Consider the following 24,222-nt stretch of genomic DNA (forward strand, 5'->3'; position numbering starts at 1 on the left):
CGAGTAATATTTGCTCTAAACATTTTACTGAAAATGATTTTATCATAAAAAAAATCAGAATACACTTAGTTTTGAAAAATTCATTCGCAATTAATAGCAAGCGCCAACTGCTTAACAAATACGTTTTATTCCAGCGACAGTGACTATTTGTAATTAATAAAAGTAAAATAGTTTTTTTTTTTCAATATTTATTTCATGTTTCATTTTCTCCATTCATTCATCAGATAATTTATCGATAAAGAATATCGATTTTATCAAGCACTAGCGTGTATGAACATTTTTATTGCCTTTTTGCGTGTGTGAGTGTGTATGCCTACGGGTGTTTTGTGCTAGTTTGCGAACGAATATCTGTCCTGAGATTTATGTGTGGGTGTTTTTGTTGTGTGCGAAATACTTGTAATCACAGTGTGTGTATGTGTAGAAATTAAAATAGTGGGGATGAAGCGGCGACACTGGTTCTAATACAAAATTAGAGCAAAGGCCTTTCCAACCTTATTTATCTATTCCGTGGCAGTAACTATAACAGAACACAAGGTATTTGACAGATGCCTGAATCTCGCGACATTTTCTGAGCAAGAAGCCACTGCTCATCTACAAAGTCCTCGATGAAGCACATATAGGGGTAACAATCTTAAAATAGAAGAAATTCTGCAACAACGCGCCCACGAGATTTATAAATTAAAATTGCATTTTATGTTAAAGTTCCCTTTACTGGTGGTAGAGCGGCTCGTGAGCCCACATGAGTAGGTACCCTCATTCTGCCTATTTCTACCGCAGTGAAGCATTAATGCGTTTCAGCTTGAAACATTTGCTAGTTCAAAAACGTGGTCAGGAAAAAAAAAACAATATTATATTCTTATAACTTTTTATTAAAGTAGTAAATCGTCTATGGTCGCATAGGACTGACACCATTCGCAATGGCCACGTTTGTATTTATTATATACAGTGAACATAGTACATGCGAAACATTCTTCACGTCACAATATACATCAACACAAAAAGACATTACAGTGTATTCACTTTACAATATTACAACCACATTCATTTCACCTATCAATAAATATTAAATATTTACAATATATTGATGTTTTGGAAAATTTCTAACTTCATAATGCATCTGGCATCTTTTTTGAAATAACGCTGGAGTTAATCTAAATCAGTCTGCACGTTTATGACAATTTGAATTAATGACCTAATTATTCAGCCGGTGAACTGTAGTCGACATTCTCCTCAGCTCCCGCATCAGAGTTCTCACTATCTTCGTTCGATCGCGTCTCACTATCTAATCGAGGTTTTTTCACTAAAAGACCTTGCATCTGCAGTTTCTGTATTGCGTCAATAGTTCGTTTGGATGCATTCGCCTGGCTTTGTTCTTCCGGTGATTGTTTATTTTGGGTCATTTTCGTTACTTTAAGTCCTGACATGTTGCTCAATTTATTTAATTGATAAGAGCTGGCACTCGTTTCCGATTTCATCTGCACGCAAGAAACCATAGAATTTCCTTTGATAGATTTAGTTGCGCTCATAAAGTTTTTACTAGTTTGTGAAGAGGATGCGAACTCAACGTGCCCATCGTCGTTCGGACCCAAATTTGATGATTCGGAAATAGGTAAAAGAGACTCTTTGGGTTTTTTAAAACAACTAAAAGGACCGTCCTCTGAATTCGGTCTTTTTGGATTAATTATAGCTCCAGGCGAAACTTTCAAAGGTTTCCCAAATCTGGGGCTTTGTACATTGGGCACTGGTGGTCTCAGCCTTGCGGTATTTGGCATTCTCGGATTAGGCGGTCTCACATTTGGCCTGACTGGGACTAATTGATTTGAGGGTCGAACTGGAGTATTTGCAGGAACAAGTTCATTTGATAATTTCATAGTTTTACTTAAAGTTGGTCTGATAGGGGTATTTCTTATCCTCTGATTCGGTACAGATTGCTTCACTACGATACCTTCTAGATTTTTCGTTGGGTTCGTATTCATTCCCTTTACTTTTTGCGGTATAAATGTACTTCTAGATTGAACGTTCCGCACTTCTTTATTGACAGTTTTGATAGTTTTCGTAACGGTCGTAGTTATTTCTTGTATTACTGTTTTTGTATGCGTCTGATATCTTTGTACTGTAACTTCTTTATTAACTTGGTTACTCGACGTCACTTGTTTCATAGTCTGGTTCGTTTTACGTCCAACGTTTGGTGTACCTTTAACGATGTTAGGTCTTTGAAATTCTGTCGTTGTACTAATTTTTGCACCCGAACTTGGTGAATTATTTCCAGGTCCATCTAATTTAGCACTCTTATTTTCTGTAGATTTTATTGTTACGTCTTTACCAATTTTTTTTACATAATCCATTGTACTTATTGAAGAGTCACACGTTTCGTTAGCTTTAGGAACTGTACTGGATTTTATTTGGGCTTCGATATCAGCATTGTCGTCGTATTCATCATAATTTTCAAATTCGTTCTCGCTACAAGAATCATCGGGTGTCTGGATTAGGACATTGCTGTCAGTATTATCATTCTTTGCCTCATTACTTATTTCATGTTCGTTATCATCTAATTCTGTTATTTTTACTCTGTGAATATCAGAATCTGAATGACTGTCATCGTTTGAATCATATGCTTGTTCTTGGGTTTCTTTGTTTTGTATTCGCGCTTGTAGTTGACTTGGAGATGTGTTTCTAGATTTGACTGTTATATTATTTCCTAAATTCTTCAGTGTATTCTTAATGGCTTCCAGTTTAGGATCGATTTTGTCTCTTTCTTTCTTAATCACAACATTCGGCGGTTCTTCCGGTAAGATGAAATCTCCACTATGAACTTTGGGTGAAGGTTCAGTACTTTTTAAAGGTTTCACTGTTACAGTTTTATTCAGATGTTTTAACGCATCAATAGATTTTTGATCCATTGTTTTAGTTTCAATTTTTTCTGTATTTTCGATTTCATCACTATCGGAATCATCTATGTTAAACACTTCAATATTGTCTTCATTTCTTTCAACTTTAATATTTGTTTTTTTCATTTTTTTATTAATATCTAGAGTATGTTTTGGCGATCTATTAACTATTTTTGGAATCGTGCCCTTTATTACTTGGTTTATTGGTTTTGCTGTTATGTGTTTAAGATGTTTTAGTAGATTAGTACCTTCGCTTGCTTTATTCGCAATCTTAATTGGAGATTTGTTTTCTACAGTTTCATTTTTTGTGATAGCCGTGACTTTAGGAGATTGAATATTTGTGAAGTTTAGGATTTTTTTTCTAAATTGTTCTTCACCAGCCTCCGATTCGCTTGGAAGATCATTATCTTCTGTATTACTAAAGTCACTGTTATTGAACTCTGAATCACTATCTGTATCGTTTTCGTTTTTAGAGTGTGTTAGCGATTTGATTGTTATATTGTGACCTAATTGCAAATTGCCTATAATATGCCGTTTATTCTGTGTAGGTTTATTTTGAGGCAAGTTAATAGGTTTTTTAAGCAAATCAGTTTGAACACCAAGATGATCTTCTCCATCTTCAATTAAATTGTTTTGTTTATTTTCAGCATTCGGTTTTTCTTCATCAGAATCATTGTTCTTGTTACAATTATCCGATTTTATTTTAATACTTGGTAAATGCTTAATGGCTTCTAAAGAGTTGCTAGGATAGCTGTTAACCTGTTTTGTAAGTTTATTTTTACCATGCTCTTCGGATTTTGAATTCTGGACGTGCGAAGTTTTAACAATGTCATCGTTGAGAGCTTTGTTAATATTTGATTCATTTTCTTTGCTATTGTTAACCGCTTTCACTGTAAGATGACTTAGATGTTTTAAGGCATCCAAAGAATTCTCGGAGCTATTTTCAAGTTGTTTAGCGGAGTCGTCACGTTCTTTATTACTCATCACACTTTTGGTGCCAACAGCTGTTATTACTTCATTGGACATGACGCTGTTTACCTTTAGTGAACTAATTTTTACCTCCTCGGCCCTATTTGAAAGGTTTTTGTTTTCTAATAAGTCTGTAGAATCTGTTATTTTTTGATCCTGAATATCATTTTCAAAATTATCCAAATTATCGCAACTATTTTGTGTGCTGAAATCATCTTCTTCGTTTACTTCAACATTGTTGTAAGCCACGAGTGAAGTTATAGGTTCTTTAATCGGCTTTACTTTTGATTCTGTAGATGCATTCATTTCTAAGTTATCTAGTTGTGACTGGTGATCTTCTTCACAAGTTTTCAAATTGTTTTCAATATCATCGTGATTTTCAGACTCATGCAAAAGTCCACATTCTGCTTTTGTAGAATCACATTCCATTCTCACGTTTTCTAATAAATTCGATTTATTTTCGGAGATCTTATCAATAGCTTGTGTCATGGGCGTATCTCCGGGATTTTCTTGGCAAGATTTCTTCACAATTTTGAGTTGATTATTTTTTTGATTGATAAGCTTCGAAAGTACTTCTTCAGATGAATGAAGCTTTGGACTTGACTGGGGTATAGTTCTGATTGGGTTCAGTGTTGTATTTTTTGGAGATGATAACATTGGGTCAGAAACTTTGAAATTATGGGCTATATTAATATTTTTATTAGGCTTTTTTTTAACAACTATTCCTTGCTTCTTTAGTTTTTCTAATTCAGGACTTCGAGCAGATGTAGGTTTATTAAGGACTTTAAGCCTTTTTGTTATTGCCCTCGTGGGTACTTCTTCAACTCCTTGGATATCGATGCCCTCCCCAAAAACATCTTTGTTCATGTTCAGGAACTCATCCAGGGTAATTGCAGATCTTTTGGATTTTTTGTGCTTTTTATGTTTTTTACTTTTCTTCGGCGATTGATCATTTGATTCTTCCATGGCCAGCTCAAGCAGGTTATTCTATAAAAAAATGTAGTTCTCTATTTTATTAAAACTTTATATTTTAATTAAATTAAAATTAGATTTTAATTAAACACCCCAATAAGTTTTCTTAAGAAAATTAAGACAAATAACTTACTATGTCTATTTCTTCCACAGTGGTTTCAGCAGCTTGAATTGCCTGACAATCCTCCACTTTTTCCATCACAGGTGGTACTGTATCCAATGAGTAGTCTGACAAATTGAATGTTCTAAAATAATCATACTGTATTAATACACTTTATACAAGTGGATTATAATTAAGATACATCATTAATTTACTCTGAAATAATTATGGTTTAACTATTAAATACCTACCACTTACTGGTGGTAGGACATCTTGTGAGTCCGCACGGGTAGGTACCACCACCCTGACTATTTCTGCCGTAAAGCAGCAATGCGTTTCGGTTTGAAGGATGGGGCAGCCATTGTAACTGTACTTGAGACCTTAGAACTTATATCTCAAGGTGGGTGGCGCATTTACGCTGTAGATGTCTATGGGCTCCAGTAACCACTTAACACCAGGTAGGCTGTGAGCTCGTCCATCAAAAAAAAGTTGTAAGTTTAAGTTTTTAATTATTTTTACACTTTAATTTTTCTAGAACTTTAAAAAAAATTAGGAGAATAATTTAAAAGTTTATAATTACATTTCATTTTTTCCACCATACAAGTCATCCGATGAATGAAAAGTTAAATGCAATTCATATGCATCTAAGTGAAAGAATATGGCTTGGCAGAGGGGACAGCGCATTACATCCTGTGGACTTTGGTTTTCATCACCATGCTCATCAATTATGTGTTTCTACAAATAAAAATTATATAAACTACAATTGTATCAGGTTATTTAGATTTTACTAGTTTAATGTTTTTTATCAACCAAAGACAGACAAAGCAATCATTTTATCTCATAACAAAGTCACTGCTGCTTAGTACATTCAGACGTCTTCAGCTCTAAGACTAGGAGCCAGCTTAGGGACTCCGGTAACAATACTCGTCAACTCAGCAAAAAGTTTGACGTGCAACCTAACCCATGCATCAGCTAGCGCTAGAAGCGCTAAGGCAGCTGTTAGCAAATCCCACCCCTCCTGGGTGAGCCTTTGCGCGCCCACCTATCCTGGTGAAACTGGAGGAAAGGCCTTTGAGCCACCAGTAATCCATCAATCATAAAAAAAACAATACACTGGCAAGGGATAGCAAAGCCTAATCTTAAAATGCTGCTGCCTCCTCTAGTTAAATATGTTTACTTTAATATTTTTTACATAAACACACCATTTCTTTTTTTCTTTTATTTATAAATCGCTTTAATTTTATACTTACATGTAAATTGACCTTATTTTCGTATTCTTCTCCACAAAATGCACAATAGTAAATTGGAATTGATATCTGTAAGTAAAATAATAATTTAATAAATAAATCATAGATAACAAAATAACTAAAGTATTATACATATTAATTTCTGTGCTTTGCAGTTTCAATAAACAGAACTTTTTTTTTATTTTTTTTTGTTGCGTTATTTTAAAACTGTAAATAAAATCATTCAAAATATGATAGGTGTATTATTCTACAATCTGATAAAAAAAAAAAAAAAAAAATCTCAAATCCTTGACATGAGTAGGTTGCAAAAAGTATATAATTGGTCCCCAAGCTGCTTTGCGTTGCTATTTCATTAGTTTGAGAGTAGTAACCAGACTAAGGCTGCTCAAGCCAAAGTCCACGTTAAATGGCCTACCCAAACAAGTCCAAACATATGTCAACCTCAGAGTTATACTCACATAAAGATCACAAATCTGACTACGAATCACTAATAACATCTACTAATTACTTTACTATACTTACCATTTAGTGGTAAACTCTAGAAATTAGTTATTAGTGGTCAATCAATACATTGATTTAATCTACACCTGAATGGCAGGGCAGGGCTTAAAGCCATTTGCAACATGTTTGTGTACTATAAAAAAGTGGAAGAAAGATTTTCAATAGTTTACCTGACTATATGCTCTTAATTTTGTTGATTGTCCAAGTTCTGGTATATCAGTGTCTTGTCTATGAAAGAACTTATTGTGATAAAGCATTGCAGATGGTATGTTGAAGTCAATATTGCAGGTATCACAGTGAAACAGCTTTTCAACCGTTCTGTCAAGCTCATCATGGTTAGACTGCAAATGCTTGTTGTACAAATGCTAAAAACAACAAATTTTGATGAGCTTACTTTTTAATATTCATAATTCCAGTTTTGGCATGGCGACACATAGTGATATGTAATTGCTTTGGTAACCTTTCCATTCTAGATGGGCTTGAAGCCACTACCCAAAAACATTAAAAATTATTACTGTTTTTATAAAATAATAATTTCAATGTTAGTTTAATTGTCTCTGTTACTGTTATCTGTTGTTTAATTGTTGTTAGTTTAAAACTCCTTGGATCATTTATTAGACAAACATTTTTATGATTTAAAATTACAGATATGATTTTAGTTGAAATTGAAACATCATATTAAAATAAACTGATAAAAATACGACAACCGCGAGTGACAGCGGTGAGGTGAGGGGGGTTATTATAGAGGTCATCATTTTTACATTATCAGTCGCTAATACTAATGCACTTACCTTCAATGTGAAAAGTTTTCCGCACCAGGGACAGAAATACTTCGCATCGTGATCCGGGTGAACTTTATGTTTGTGAGTTATAGCTCTTGATATTGTTGGAAAAACTTCTGAACAGACATCACATCCGACCAACTCTGTATTGATGTTTGGCTTTGGATTAGCCTCTTCTGTCTCATTCGTACACCGCTTCTTAGTATTACTTTTATTAAAACTTGGATCACCATGTTTTCTGGAACAAGGGCGATAAAATACATTGCAACTACACTGGATGCGGTTCGATTGTAATAACTACATGTCACTTAATTGTACCTGAAATGGATTTGCAAATCTTCTTTGTTATCAAAAGTTTCTTTACAGAAAATACAGTTGAAGCTTTGGACAGAATTCATTATCTGAAGACCTTAAAATATTATAACATTGATCTTCACTTCAAGAATTTCGGTACGCTTTTCTTCTTTTACCACGGCCAACCACGGAAATCATCACTAGATTTATTTAAAAAAGTGTGTAAAAGTAACGCAAATTCTGGTATAGGTTGGACAATATCATAATTATCCAAACAAAACGCGACATGGGCCAAATTCGACCATATTGCTTTTTTTATATTTTTAAACAGATATTTATTTATACGCGTCACACAGATTACTACAAATACTAGAATAGGTGTAGGTAGTTTCATTAAAATCAGGGTTAGGTTAACATAGAATTCGATGTTATAGATTAAACAATATTTAGGAATTTTTGATAAATAGCCAAACTACAAGTATTTTGTACAACAATTCAAGACTTCGCCATTATAGCACTGTACGTGTGAACTATACTGAATTAGAAGGTTAAAACCATAGATTACTAAGGGTATTACTTAGTGGTACCGTAAAATGGGGTAAATAGGGACAAAATCGAACTTCAGATTGAATTTTAACATAGTTCCAATTAAATAGTCACTGCTCAACCAAAGAAATAAGTTGAGTCTTGAACGTACCTAGGTGATAAAAACTGTTACATTATTTTAATTATTCAATTTAAAGAAATAATCGGTAAAATAATGGCCGTCCCAATTTACCCGGCGTCCGGGGTAAATTGACACGGTTAAGGGTTAAATTGGGATATTTGTAAGGGTTGTCAACTCGCAGTACTACGATATATAGGTAGGTGCCATATAATTATTTATATGGACCGAAATGATGAATAATTTATATATATATATAATAAATAAATAATTTAAGCACAATACACAACATAGTGTAAATTAAGCTGGTTTCTATTCCGAAGCGATGTGACGTGAATGATAATCAACAATACAATGATCAAAAAAAGTATGTGCATGTTATATTTTAGAAAATTATTATTTAATTTCCTTAAAAATCACAACTCTGAAACAAAATCATAAAATAGAATAAAAAATAGAAAACAAAAGGACTGGAAATGCATTAATACCATTTTATTTAATCAACATTTTCAAAATGATCTTTGAGCAAGAGTAAGATATCAGGTGAATAAGATAAAAAAACAGCTTTATCTGATTACTGCCAATAATAACAAAAATAAAAGAAATTCTTTCTAAGCTAAATAACTAAACTCAATTAATTCACTCACTCATAATTGGATATCTCGGATTTTTAATTAATGTTACATTTAAAATCTGAGGCCTGTTTTTATTTGTGTGTGTTCGTTGTGAATGTTAACAAAATCATGATTCGACGCGTGAATAGATTCTGAAATAACAAAAGTTTTGATTCGTTTGAGTTCTTTTAACTTTTAATTTTTTTTATTGCTATAAAGAATATACGACCGGGCAGATATTACAAGGTAAATGTCGCGAAAAAAAGTAATTTTATATATACTTTTCTTTTACCTATAATACTTACATAAACTAACTGATAAACACATTAATCTTCTTTACATCACGCAATTAAGTGATAGTATTGGCTAAAAAATCTATTATAAGATATCAGTGACAACCCTAACAAGCCATCCCTATTTTGTCTTTTGGCGTTCCAATTTTGTGTTTTCTCGTCCCTAATTTTTCCAGTCTCGTTCCAAATTACCCTACATACGTCCCAATTTTCCCCAAAAAGAAAGGAAAAATTATACATTTTTTATTTTGTCGAAATATTGTATTTAAAATAAGAATATTGCAACTTACCGTTTGTTGTGGTATTTCCAGGTGTATTAAAAACTTATATAAACTGTGATCTTATTGAAAAAACAACGATAATATTACTTTTTTTAAAAGTTCTGTAAGCTGTTTTAAAACGCACTTTTCAACCACTATTTTCAATTTAATTTGACGAATTTTTGGGACCAACTTAACTCATATTTAGTACTTCCATAGTTAACTTGGTTTTTCTTCTATACATTGATAAATATTAACATAAACAAAATTAGGTAGATTCCGTGCTACAGGTACTTTGAGAATCTTCCGCAGGTTTGTCCCAATTTACCCCAGGATCCCAATTTACCCCATGTCATGGTACATACTATTATGGATGTATGACACGAAAGTACTAGCAGCTTATTGCACGATGCGGTCAAGACTGCTTTTCATCATAGTTAATACACTTAAATACCCATATTTTGGCTAATAGCTTAGAGGGCGTCTATTAATTACGTGATGATACGTGTGAGATTTGGAAAGATTTAGCTTGATCCCACCTCCTAGAACAACTCATGTAATTTAATGGACGCCTCATTATTAATAAATAATTATTAGTATGTCAGTAAAACAATTAGATATAGCTACTTAAAAGTGAGATATTAAGGTTTTTTTAATAAGCAGAATGTAAATTAGTATGGTAAACGGATTTAAACTTAAAATATCAGCATGCCATTGGTACAGAAATGACTTGTTCTTGCTCTAGTCACATGGTACCTGGTTGGGGTTGCCCGCAGATTAAACAGTTGATTTGTTTTTAGGTATACTGAGATATTTACGATGAAGTTATTCCACTTTCATTTTATTGCTAAAAGATTATATTCCGGATCAGGCATTATTAAAGCCCAGAAATATGTGCTTACTAAATATTTTCAAGGAGAACCGAAGAAAACTGACTTTCAATTAGTAGAAGAAGTACTCCCCGATCTAAGAGATGGAGGTATTTAATATCAAATTTGTTTTGTTAGTAAAGAGATCGACAGTACGATTTTAGCACACCCAATAGAAAAGGAGAAGTTCAGAATGGGGATAAGGTGGAAAGATAGCTAGGAAAATGTGTCAAGTTATTAAATATAACGGAAGGCAAGGGGCAAGTTAATAGACCAGGAGAATTCATGCCGGTGGCGTCTGAAATTCTGCTAATTTGATTAGAATAAAATGTCATTATTAAATTGAGTTACAATTAATCTGAATTGTTGACTGGGTACTAATATTCATAAACGGAAAAGTCGTTGTGGCCTAAGAGATAAGGCTTAAGGGACGTCCGGTGCATTTGTATCCAGCGATGCATCGGTGTTCGAATCCCGCAGGCGTTTACCAATTTTTCTAATGAAATACGTACTTACCAAATGTGCACAACTGACTTCCACGGTGAAAGAATAACATCGTGTAATAAAAATCAAACCCACAAAATTATAATTTACGTAATTACTGGTGGTAGGACGTCTTGTGAGTCCGCACGGGTAGGTACCACCCCCCGCCCTTTTTCTGCCGTGAAGCAGTAATGCGTTTCAGTTTGAAGGGTGGGGCAGCCGTTGTAACTATACTTGAGACCTTAGAACTTATATCTCAAGGTGGGTGGCGCATTTACGTTGTACATGTTTATGGGCTCCAGTAACCACTTAACACCAGGCTGTGAGCTCGTCCACCTATCTAAGCAATAAATAAATAAATAAAGAATTATCGATTTATAATTTTATTCGGTCGGTCGCAGTCAGGCCGCCCAGTTTTGCCACTTGTGCTCCGGTACTACCCCTTTTAGACCGGATTCAGTTTGGTGGGTCATAACGTAACTATCATTCGAGAAGTTTCCAGTCCTTTTTTAATTCATTTTTCATTTAACTGATTAGTCAAAAGAAGAAAAAAACGTGACCACAATATTCTCGGTTTGATTGTGAAGCCATTATTTTTTGTCTATTATCATTATCAAAAACAAATAGAACCTCCTCGAACGTGTGAATAATGAGCTCTTTTGATTTGCAGAAATATTAACTGAAGCGGAGTACATCAGCGTGGATCCATTTATGCGTGCCTATATGATAGGGTATAAATTACCTGTTGATATGATTGGCGGTCAAGTTGCAAAGTCAGTACTTGTTAACAACCTTCAATTTCAAAATTGTATACATACTTTGCATCCTAATACTTTTTAAATTTTTTAGAATTGTTGTCAGCCGAAATGAACATTATCCGATTGGCAAATACGTTACTGGTTCCTTTGGGTGGCGTACCCATACAATTTGTAACCCTGAGAAATTAAAAGGAAATGCAGGTTTTGCACCATTCAGCCTTTTGCCAGACATTAGTCCCTACCCTGTTTCTTTAGCACTTGGTATCCTTGGCATGCCAGGGTAAGTGACCATTTTATTAACTAAGTGGACTCGTTTTTATGGTAGTAGAGCGTCTTAAACTGCGGGTAACACGTCTTGTGAAGCGGCACATAGGTAGGTCCATTCTGCATATTTTTACCGCGAAGTAGTAATGTGTTTCGGTTTGAAGAGTGGAACATCCATTGTACTATAAAACTGACACTTAGAAATCATGTCACAATGTAGAGGATGGCATTGTCGTTGTTGACATTTATGGGCTCCGATAACCCTTTAAGTAATACCAAGTGGGCCTTGAATTTGTCCAAACATCTTAGCAATAATAGAACAAAATAGATGAATGCAACAGAACAATTAATGTCTGTTGCGTTCGTTGTGTACGTTGCGATGTATGTGACTAAGAGATGTATGGAAATGCTAGTGCAAGGTAGAGGGAAGAGGTCAACCGAAGAAGACAGGGATGGAGTGTATGAATGACGATATGAGAGAGAGACGACGGCTGATAGGAGAGAATGGAATAGAAAAATTCGCTGTGCCGACCCCACCTTGTGGGATAAGGTGGAGACAAATAAGAAGAACAGAACAATCAAAGCGTTAGAAAAAACATTGCATCCAATATTTAGACGGTCGGAAATTTCGACGGCGTTCCAGAAAGTGTGGCATGGACATGAATGCCTTAGTCTCAGTGAGAGCTAAGTAAGAAATAAGTTTTCCCAGCCTAATCCTCCAGCTCGCCCACCCACCTGATGAAATTGAATATGTCTATGGGCCAATCATACTCTTTTTAAACTAAAAAAGTAAAGAAGAAATTCAAGTGTACGACGAAAGATACTAGTATGAACTTCGGAGTTTTACATTTGTTTAAAAATATTTTGGATAACGAAACTACGATATTTAGATTAGAATAACCGTCGTATAGAATATCTGGAACGAGACTGATTAGCGAGTCGCTAAGATGGAAAGATGATGAATAGGCAAGAAAAGGAGTAGAGTATGCGGAAAGGATTCATTGAATAGTTATAATGATACGATACGAATTTAAGAGTGATGCAATGAAAATAACAAACACGAGATACACCTAGGCCTCTGCCATGCTTATGCTCCTAGAGTGCATAATGACCAGTCTTACGCAGTCGGCAGGCAGAAGATTCCCGTAGGTCGTTGGTATGCTTTGTGGTAGGCTTATTCACTTAACGCGCTCTGGCACTCGTCAGATTAAAATCTTTTTCTTTCTATTTTTATTGCTTAGATGTGTGGACGAGCTCGCAGCCCACCTGGTGTTAAGTGGTTACTGGAGCCCATAGACATCTACAACGTAAATGCGCCACACACCTTGAGATATAGTTCTAAGGTCTCAGTATAGTCACAACGGCTGCCCCACCCTTCAAACCGAAACGCATTACTGCTTCACAGCAGAAATAGGCGGGGCGGTGGTACCTACCCGTGCGGACTCACAAGAGGTCCTACCACCAGTAACAAGAGGTCCTACCACCGGTACATCTTGATTTAAATTAGTATTTGCTGTTTGCATCTGTTCATAGATACTTATTTTTTTAATTTATTTTATATAACTTATATACTTACATATATTTCAAAAGAAGAAAAATAGGTATTTTCTTCAATTTCGTTATTGTTTTTCTCTTCTACCGAAACGAAGTTTTAAGACAAAAGTAATTTAACAGTAATACAACTTGTACTTAACTAATTCATGCGCTTTCTATTCCAATGTAATTTATAAGTACGTAGGCTTTTAATGAAAAACGTTTTATTCAATATATTAAAAAAATAATTGCTCAGTCTTGGGATTTTTTTAGCAATACGGCATATTTTGGCATGAAGGAAATCTGTAGACCAAAATCTGGGGAAACGATTGTAGTCTCTGGTGCCGCTGGAGCAGTAGGAACGCATGTTGGACAAATCGGAAAACTAAGTGGTAGGTAATTTATAGATCCCTCTGACTTTGTTAACAATAACAATGATTTTAGGGCTTAAACTTAAGGTTAAATAAACTCTTTCAAGCCAAACAAGTGATCAGAATGAAACATAGTTAACACGATTTCATTACATTAACGCAGTGGTCGGCAACCTTGTCAACCAAAAGAGCCAAATATAGATAAAACACAATTGAAATTTATTGAAAGATCCATTTTTTAACATCCTATTTCGGAAAGGCTTGTGTTTCAAAAATGATCACTTACCTTTTACAAGGCAAGTTAATATGAAATACTTATTCTGTGCCTGAACTAAAAATTTCATCTCGAATCAATCCGGAAATACATGAAGTCAGCGTCGGAACGGTACTTCGATAAGCCTATGCGTCATGATAATCGCTTTATCGTTGCCGCCGCTGACTACTCCCCGAATCCTGATCATGAAGGAGCCAGTCACCGTCCGACGCCCTAGATACGTCTTTACGGATCCATCAGATTAGACGCCTTCAGTTCTAACACTAGGAGCAGGCTTAGGGGCACCGGCAACCCTACTCGTTGAACTCGACAAAGAGGTCGACGTGCAACCTAACCCATGCATCAGCTCGCTGAGTTTCACGGAAGAGCCGTAGCCGAGGATTTAAGAGCCGCAGTTTGCCCACTATCCATTTCTGCTATTTGATGAGAGATGACGTGCCGGCATAGCGCTTTGTTAATTTTATTTTGCCTTTAGCTCGGCAGACTAACTCTATCCTACTGAGTGTTAAATGTTTACCGGACACTAAAGTGTATAACGTTGGCGCTATCTATGTTGTTATGTATTCATTGCAACCATTTATAACACACAATGTTACTACAAAATAACTAGTCAGGTCATAAGTATTGTCACACAGTAAAAACTTTTCTTTTAGAATGCTGGCCACAAAAAAGTTTATTGAATTCGAATTTCGAATTGTTCATGAAAATAAAAATGTATACTTTTAGATATTTCACTCATTTTTAAATATGGAGTGGACGCTTAAAGAAGACCGTGTTGCAGTTATTGCGTTGCATCGTTGCGGCTACGCGCCAATTCAAATTTTTAACATACTGAAAAATTTGAATATAACCAAAAGATTCGTTTATCGTACCATCAAACGATACAATGAAGACTCTAGTGTAGATGACAGGTCAAGAAGTGGTCGCCCTCGGTCTGTTAGGACTCCAGCAGTGATAAAAGCTGTGAAGGCGCGAATTCAAAGAAATCCCAAACGTAAGCAGAAACTGTTGGCCCTTCAGATGGGGTTAAGCAGAACCACGGTGAAGAGGGTGTTAAATGAAGACTTAGGGCTTCGGGCATATCGAAGAAAAACAGGACATCGTTTGAATGCTCGTCTAATGGACCTGAGACTGAAGAGATGCCGCGCTTTGTTGAAGCGGTACGCGGGAAAAAAATATCGGGAAATTCTTTTTTCGGATGAAAAAATTTTTACCGTAGAAGAGAGCTACAACAAACAAAATGATAAGGTGTACGCACACAGTTGTGAAGAAGCGAGCAACCGTATTCCGCGTGTCCAACGAGGTCATTTTCCATCCTCGCTCATGGTATGGTTGGGAGTTTCTTATTGGGGCTTAACAGAGGTGCATTTTTGTGAGAAAGGTGTAAAAACGAATGCAGTTGTGTATCAAAATACAGTCCTGACGAACCTTGTGGAACCTGTTTCTCATACCATGTTCAATAACAGGCACTGGGTATTCCAACAAGATTCGGCGCCAGCTGATAGAGCGAAGAGCACACAAGACTGGCTGGCGGCGCGTGAAATCGACTTCATCCGGCACGAAGACTGGCCCTCCTCCAGTCCAGATTTGAATCCGTTAGATTACAAGATATGGCAACACTTGGAGGAAAAGGCGTGCTCAAAGCCTCATCCCAATTTGGAGTCACTCAAGACATCCTTGATTAAGGCAGCCGCCGATATTGACATGGACCTCGTTCGTGCTGCGATAGACGACTGGCCGCGCAGATTGAAGGCCTGTATTCAAAATCACGGAGGTCATTTTGAATAAACTTTAGTGTCATAAGAATCTATGTTTTGTTAAGTTCATTTTGGTTTATGAATGGTTACATAATGAATAAACTTGTTTCACTTATTTTACATTAAACATGTGACAGAATTTATGCCCTGACTAGGTAAATAGGTAAGTAGTTAATTTTAACTAGGTATGATAAAAAAGATTTTTTTTAGGTTGTCGAGTAGTTGGTTTTGCTGGAACGGATGAGAAATGCTATTATTTAGAGAAAGAGTTAGGCTTTGATCGAGCGTTTAATTATAAGACGGTTGATATTAAAGCAGCGCTTAAAGAAGGTGCACCAAGAAAAGTAGATTGTTATTTTGATAATGTAAGTTTAATACATAATTAACAATACAATAATAAAGGTATGTATATTTTCTATGCTCGTAAGATAAATAGATATACATATTTCGTTGAAGGGAAAGGTGAATGAAGCGTAGATCTAAGGGGAATTATCTTATACCCTTTCAAAAAGTGTCAAGCTGTAAGCACTAAATTATAACGCAAAAACCATCAAAATAGTAGGTACTTACTAGTGTAACAAACCTACCCTACCTACTTAACTCAACCTTATTGATAGCGTTTCGACCAACGCTTTTTCTAGTTCAGAAATTATTTTCTGTACCGTATCTACTAATTCTGTGAATCTAGTATAACCTCTCGAGATTACTAGAATAGGTAAAAAAAAAACTGTAACTATGTCGTCCATAACAAGGAAAACAGAAAGAAATATTATTAAAATATTAATTAATATTATTAAATAATATTAAGTATTATTGAGAATTTGGTCAAAAATGTGTCCTGAAAAGTTACGTAGGTACGTTTCATGAATTTGATCAGTAATGTTTTTATTGGAATATTATTAAAGTAGTCATGAATACCTTTTTTAAAAATTTATAAATTTATATTCTAGGTTGGAGGACAAATCAGTTCAAATATTATTAATTACATGAATAAATACGGGAGAGTGGCTGTTTGCGGTTCTATTTCATCGTACAACGAGTCTTGTTCGCCGAAAGGTATATTTTTCTCTGTTATTATTTAGCTAGATGCTAAGTTTTTTATGGAAAAAGAACCTACGGAACGGTAAAACCACTTTTACGGGGACATTAAAGCATTTCGACGCTTGAAAGGCAAACGTGACTAAGCGACAATGCGTGAACTTTACAGTACACTAATTTAAAATTGAAATACCTGAAAACAAAATTTATTTTAACGAATCTAGATGTGGTAGTATCTAGCTAGTAGCTGTAGGATTGAAATGATTTTAATAGACCTAGAAATATTTTTTTTTTGGGCATCGAATATGGTTATTGCCTATCATTTATGTACCAAGCAGTAATTGTCGCTTAGTCACGTTTGCCTTTCAAGCGTTGATTTGATATTCTTTGTTACACACATAGATAATACAGTCACAATATATTAACGTACCATATTTTTAAATATCATGATAATTTTTTTTGTAAGTCGTGATTTAAATTCCTGCATCACATAGGTTGTTTTCCTTTTAAAACCGTTGTTTTCCTTTTAAAACCTCCTAAACTCCTAACTAATTAATAAATCAGCTTAAAGATGAAACTCTCAACTGCTTATGACGACAGCAGACAGATAAACTCCGCTCTGTCTACTATAGATATATTTGGCCCGATGACAGCGATTCCACACACAGAAAATAGCATTTTTTCTCTCACTTCCACAGATAATGAACTCACATCTTTGAACTTTTGAAGTAGTCGTCGCCTAAAGGATAAGACGTCCGATGCATTCGTATGTAGCGATGCACAAGTGTTCGAATCCCGCAGGCGGTTACCAATTATTTCTAATGAAATACGTACTCAACAAATGTTCACGATTGACTTCCACGGTGAAGGAATAACATCGTGTAATTAAAATCAAACCCGCAAAATTATAATTTGCGTAATCACTGGTGCTAGGACCTCTTATGAGTCTGCACAGGTAGGTACCATCACCCCGCCTATTTCTACCGTGAAGCAGTAATGCGTTTCGGTTTAACTATAACTAACCGTTGTAACTATACTGAGATCTTAGAACTTATATCTCAAGGTGGGTGGCGCATTTATGTTGTAGATGTCTATGGGCCCCAGTAACCACTTAACACCAGGTGGGCTGTGAGATCGTCCACCCATCTAATCAATAAAAAAAAACATAATTGGAGTATCACTTTTAGCTTCATCTCCTGAAATTGTTGATTTTGTATGGCTTTAGGAGGCAGATTTCGATTTACCGATGCTCATGGACACTATATGAGCCGCTCCGTCACCGAGCCGCCATGCCACTTAGACAATAAAACAAAACCGCAACTTTCGAATATTTTTTTCTAAGTTCAATTTCAAAGTCCTCCTTGAATCGGTAAATTATTCTTCAGTGCTGAGGGAGACCTTTACGGAGGTATTTTGTTCGGACTATGTTCCTCAATTCATAACAAATTAAAAATGATAAAGGTATTGGATAAATCGGTTGACCAGCTCACTGCCCACCTGATGTATGTGGCTCCCATAGTCGATAGATATCACAAGCGCGTAACCCGCCACCAACGTTGCAACATTAATTTGAAGTCTCAATTTTGTTGTATATCGGCTTCGTCATCCGTAAACCCGGTAAACTGCTTCGAGATAGAAATAAGCAGGATGGCGGATCTATTTACTTGTGCGTGCCTCTGTGTAATAACTGTATTTAATTAGTTAGTAAAAGGTTATTAAGACAACTGTAATGAAACGCATAAGTATTCACACGCGCCATGTTTATTATGTAGTGTCATCCCCCGTACATGTCAACCACAGCTTATACCAATAAGTATCTTCACATGACATCTCCCTTTCTTTACTCAAATAAACCTACAAAGTAACCAATTTGAAGTTTTATTTAACTTAGATTCTAACTTAATATAAGACTTGACCCTTTAGCCAACTTGGTTGTTTTACCTGCCTTCCAGACCTTGTTTGCCTTATATCAGTATTTACATTTTCCAAAGTTACTGACTTCCTATTGCTAGTAGTGTCATTAGACTGTATATTGTCATTGTCACTCTCAATATTGTCATTGTCACTGCCAATGCCACTACTACCAATTGAATCTTCTATATCACCACTGTTATAGTCTCTTTGTCTATTAGAAGAGCCTTTGTAAATATTGTATCTATTTCTTTTAATCACTTGTCCTTGCTCTGTTAGAATATTGTATGCTCTATGTTTGTTTTTTTGTATTATTTTCCCCCTAAGATTTTTATTTTTACTATCCCTTATAAACACATTTTGACCCTCTGTAAACTCAATTCCTTTTTGATTATTTCTTCTATCATGATAATATTTGTATTTAATTTGCTTTTTCTGCAAACTATTCCTAACTTTCTTTAATTTATTTTTACCTGGCAAAGAAGATCTGGTAGGTAACAAAGTTACTGTTTGTCTTCCTAAGAGTAACTCATTAGGAGACATGTTAATTTCTGAATCTATAGGTGTGTTGCGATATTCCATCAAGGCCATATAAATATCTTTCTGATCAAAATCACATTTTTTAAACATTTTTTTAACAATCTGAATGTGCCGTTCAACCATACCGTTGGACCTCGCATAATATGGACTAGATTTAACTAACTGAAATCCCCATTCTTTCACAAATTCTTGAAATTCGTAACTATTAAACTGTGATGCATCATCTGTACATAGCTTTGTTGGAATACCCCATCTCGCGAACATCTGCTTTAATGCTAATATGTGACTTTGCGTGGATTGATCCACCATATTTATAATTTCCACATATTTAGTTAAATAATCTACAACCATTAAGTATATATTATTTTTATAGAAGAACATATCAGCTCCTATTATATCCCAGGGTTGTTTCGGTATGTCCCTTAGAATTAGGGTTTCAAATGAATGAGATTTTTGATATTTCAAACATGCTTCACAGTTTCTGATGTGGTCTTCCAGCTCTTTATTCATAAATGGCCAATATAACAATCCTCTTATCTTATTTTTGCATTTTTCTAATCCTAGGTGGTTGTAGTGAATTAAGTTCAATATTTCTTTCCTCAGTGACTTTGGTACAAAAACTGCATTATTTTTAAATATTAACCCATTTGCATAATACAAATCCTCTTTTATAGAATGATAATATTTTAAATCTGTTGGTAATTTTACTTTATCTGGCCATCCCATTTCAATATTTTTTATAATTTTTTGACATTCTTCATCATTTGCAGTTTTTTTTTTAAAATCTTCTAATTTTTGTTCTGTGAATTTTAATCCTTCCGTTATCAAGCAAACATGCAATTCTACATGCTGATCCAAATCTTTATTACATATTTTGTCTGGTAAGCTATTCCTAGACAAGGCGTCAGCTACAAATAATTCTTTTCCTGGTTTATATCTTATTTCCAGGTCATACCCTTGAATTCTCAATCTAAGCCTTTGTAGTCTTAGTGGAGTTTCATTGATTGTTTTTTTAAATATGTATTCTAAAGGCCTATGATCAGATTCAACTATTACATGTTTATCATAAATATATTGATGAAACTTTTCACATCCATATACTATTGCCAACATTTCTTTTTCAATTTGTGCCCATGACTTTTGGCACTCTGTCAAGGTCTTTGACCCATAAGCAACTGGTAAATTATCCTGTAGGAGTACCGCTCCCAACCCTGTGGAGCTACTGTCGACTGAAAGAGTCACTGGTTTGTTGACATCAAAGTATCTGAGCACTGTTGCACTAGTGAGAAATTGTTTTATTTTTTTAAAATCTTCTTTTTGTTTGTCACCCCAAATGTACTCTACGTTTTTTTTTAGCAATTGTCTTAGTGATTCTGTCAATTCTGATGTATTTGGTATAAATTTAGAAATGTATGTTATAATACCCAAGACAGTTTGTAATTCCTTTTTTGTTGTTGGCTCTTTCATGTCCACAATAGCTCGCACTTTTTCTGGGTCTGGCTTAAGGCCCTCACTAGATAGGATATGACCCACATATTTAACCTCTTTTACACCTATGACACATTTCTCTTTATTAAACTTGACCCCAGCCTGCCGAGCCTTTTCTAAAACTTGGAGTAATCTTTCATCATGTGTTTTTTTCGTATCTCCCCATACTAATATTTCATCAACATAAGTTACTACACCTTGTATCTCATTGAAAATTTCTGAATAACACTTAGTAAATACCTCAGGGGCAGAATTCAGGCCAAATGGTAACCGCTTAAAACAATATCTTCCAAATTGACCTGCATTGAACGTTGTTAGCAGTTGACTTTCTTCTGCTAACAAAATCTGATAAAATCCTTTGTTTGCATCTAACACTGAGTAATATTTGGCATCAGGCATGGCTGAAGTAAGTTCCTCAAAGGTAGGTATTTTATGACGTTCTCTAATGATACATTTGTTTATATTTTGTGGATCTAAACACAATCTAATTTTATCTTGACTTTTTTTTACAATCACCATAGAGTTAACCCACTCAGTTGGTTCTTGCACTTTCTTTATTACATCAAGTTGCTCCAACCGATCAAGCTCATTTTTTACTTTATCTACTAATTTAAAAGGAATTTTCCTTGGTGGCTCCACTACAGGTGCACAATTGTCTGTTAATTTAATTTTGTATACATAGTTCAATTTTCCTAAGCCATGAAACAAATCTTTGTATTCACCAATGTCCTGAACTACATATTCCTTTGAAATATTTTCAACTTTGTTTATTAAACCCAACTGCACAGCAGCTTTATAGCTCAGCACATTAGTAGTTTTAAATTTTACCACATAAAAGTCAAGTACATACTTTTTTTTATTGAATTTCACTATAGTTTTAGTCATACCTACTGTTTCTATAGTTGAGCCATCAAAGTTTTTTAATTTTGTACAAGTTTCTGTCATTTTTAAGTCTAGTTTTTTCACTATAGCACTAGTCAAAATATTAACCTGCGATCCTGTATCCACTTTGAACTTCATCTTCTGTCCTCTCACTTTTGCCTCAACGATCCAGTCCTCTGTATCAACCTGGCCCACAGTTACTGACCCCACTACTAATGAGTCATCACTATCATCATCGCTGACATACACAGCACCAACTGTTCTGCACATCTGCATGTAATGTCCATATCGATTACACTTAGCACATCTCCTTCCAAAGGCTGGGCAGGATCGATGAGAATGCACTCCTCCGCATCTTTCACAATTATTATTCTTCAACCTTACTGATCCTTCTGCACTCTTACCTAGATGTTGTTTATTATTAAAACTGGTTTTATTCTGATTAGGCATTCTGCTTCGAGATTCTTGTTTTCTTGTAACAGCTTCAACTGTCTTTTCTGTCATGACTTGAACCTGTTTTGCAGCACTCTCAGCCACTTTACATATTTTCATGCAGCTATCCAATGTTAAGGTCGATTCTTTAAGCAATCTTTCTGTTAATTTGGCATCATTTAAGCCTAATATGATTTGGTCTCTTATTAAGCTTTCTTCTAGGTCTGCAAACCCACAGTCTCCCGCCAATTTTCTCAACGTACAGAAAAATTCATCAAAACTTTCTCCATCTCTTTTTTTTCTGCTGAAGAAGACATGTCTGCTAAAAGTTTCATTTCCGGGTGGCGAACAATATTCATTAAACTTCTGTTTTACTTCCACATAAGATAACTTTTCTTTGTTCTTAAAACCATTGTATATGGTTAGTGCTTCTGCACCTAGGCAGTGCAAATAGATTGCCTTTTTCTGCTTATCTTTAATTTTTTCATCACCTTCCGTCCCGCTAGCAATCATATAAATATCATATTGCTGTGTCCATTTTTGAAAATTTTGTTTCAAGTCGCCCATGAGGCTTAATGGTGGCGGTGGTTTTAACGAATCCATCTTCCGTTTACAACGGTTTACTTCCACTTAGGTTTTTATATTTATCTCAATAAGTTCTTTAAGTCCTCAGCGCCATGTAATAACTGTATTTAATTAGTTAGTAAAAGGTTATTAAGACAACTGTAATGAAACGCATAAGTATTCACACGCGCCATGTTTATTATGTAGTGTCATCCCCCGTACATGTCAACCACAGCTTATACCAATAAGTATCTTCACATGACACTCTGTCATGCCGATATAAATCGAGGACTAGTCATTTAGGTTTAATGGTTAATTTTCATTAGTATACATAAATAATCAGTATGCTTCACATTATTTACAACACCTAAATTCATGTCAAACGATGCTGATAAACTGGCCTCATTTTAGTCATTTTTTTGCCGTTGCAGTTTAAAATTTTTATTTTTTGAGTATGTTTGGAATTAGAATTTAGATTTAGAATTTTTTAGAATTAATATTATTTTTATTGGATTCAATTTCGAAATGACGGGAATGACAAAATGAAAAGAAAAAAATATGTATATGAAAATATTTGTTTAAACTAATATTATAAAGAGGAAAGATTTGTTTGTTTGTTTGTATTGAATAGGCTCCGAAACTACTGAACCGATTTGAAAAATTCTTTCACTGTTTGGAAGCTACAGTATTCCCGAGTGACATAGGCTATAATCTTTTTTGAAAAAAATTAGGGATCCTTACTAAAACTCCAATAATGTAACTCAAGGTGTAAAAAAAATTACCTAAAGTATTCTTTACGTCGCGTGCCCTGCGAAAAATAATGATGATAGGATAAAATAATGTACTACGGCTTTGTATAACACATTATTATTTACAAAAAGTCTCGCGACAGCATATGTCTACCTATTATAGTTATGCCGCAATAAGTGTTATTTTATTTAAAAAAATAAAACAACGTCAAATATCGTTGAACATTTTGTTAAAGACCCGAGCGGAGCCGGAGCGGGCTGCTAGTATTATATAAAGTGGTTGTAATAAAAGTAACAAGAAAAAAGATTGAATTTTCCAAGTCTGCTTTTTTGGTTTTCAAACAATATTTATTTATATGGTTCATAATCAATGATATTTTATACGTAAAAAAATCATTGTTCATAATCATATTAAAATAGTAAGTTCATAATTTTTGTTATAGCAACAATTCTTCAGCCTGCGATTGTTTTGAAAGAACTCAAAATAGAAGGTTTTTTGGTCGACAGATGGATTGATAGATGGGAAGAAGGTATCAATGCCAATCTTCGTTGGCTAGTTGACGGTAAACTAAAATACGAGGAAAAAGTATATCATGGGTTTGATAACATGGTGGATGCTTTTGTTGGTATGCTTAGGGGAGAAAATACCGGGAAAGCTGTCGTCAAAATCAAATGAGTTGTTTAGCTAAGTTTATCTATTGATATAAATTTCATTGAATATAATT

General features: G+C 34.8%; 2 protein-coding genes across 4 annotated transcripts; one reads left to right on the top strand and one right to left on the bottom strand.

Moving 5' to 3' along the window:
• Positions 1 to 848: 848 nt before the first annotated feature.
• On the bottom strand, positions 849 to 8,304 carry LOC101737515 (putative uncharacterized protein DDB_G0282133). 2 transcript variants are annotated; one of them, XM_004932169.5, is made up of 7 exons: positions 7,778 to 8,304; positions 7,469 to 7,697; positions 6,848 to 7,042; positions 6,180 to 6,245; positions 5,510 to 5,664; positions 4,963 to 5,074; positions 849 to 4,844 (listed from the first exon to the last, which is right to left on the bottom strand). In XM_004932169.5, exons 1-7 carry the CDS (start codon positions 7,855 to 7,857, stop codon positions 1,197 to 1,199), a joined length of 4,485 nt encoding a protein of 1,494 aa, XP_004932226.2. In that variant the 5' UTR covers positions 7,858 to 8,304; the 3' UTR covers positions 849 to 1,196. The 2 variants fall into 2 exon arrangements, with proteins under 2 accessions (XP_004932226.2, XP_062525753.1); XM_062669769.1 differs by lacking the exons at positions 7,469 to 7,697; positions 7,778 to 8,304 and adding an exon at positions 7,138 to 7,277.
• LOC101737376 (prostaglandin reductase 1) lies at positions 7,379 to 24,220 on the top strand. 2 transcript variants are annotated; one of them, XM_012695496.3, is made up of 9 exons: positions 7,379 to 7,540; positions 7,826 to 7,909; positions 10,385 to 10,563; positions 11,607 to 11,709; positions 11,786 to 11,974; positions 13,765 to 13,883; positions 16,104 to 16,258; positions 16,844 to 16,949; positions 23,941 to 24,220. In XM_012695496.3, the coding sequence occupies exons 3-9, from the start codon at positions 10,404 to 10,406 to the stop codon at positions 24,171 to 24,173; spliced, it is 1,065 nt and encodes a 354-aa protein (XP_012550950.1). In that variant the 5' UTR covers positions 7,379 to 7,540; positions 7,826 to 7,909; positions 10,385 to 10,403; the 3' UTR covers positions 24,174 to 24,220. The 2 variants fall into 2 exon arrangements, with proteins under 2 accessions (XP_012550950.1, XP_004932225.1); XM_004932168.4 differs by lacking the exon at positions 7,826 to 7,909 and having other exon boundaries at positions 7,403 to 7,540.
• Positions 24,221 to 24,222: the final 2 nt, after the last annotated feature.

Source organism: Bombyx mori, chromosome 8 (assembly GCF_030269925.1).
Source record: "Bombyx mori chromosome 8, ASM3026992v2".
Lineage (NCBI taxonomy): Eukaryota > Metazoa > Arthropoda > Insecta > Lepidoptera > Bombycidae > Bombyx > Bombyx mori.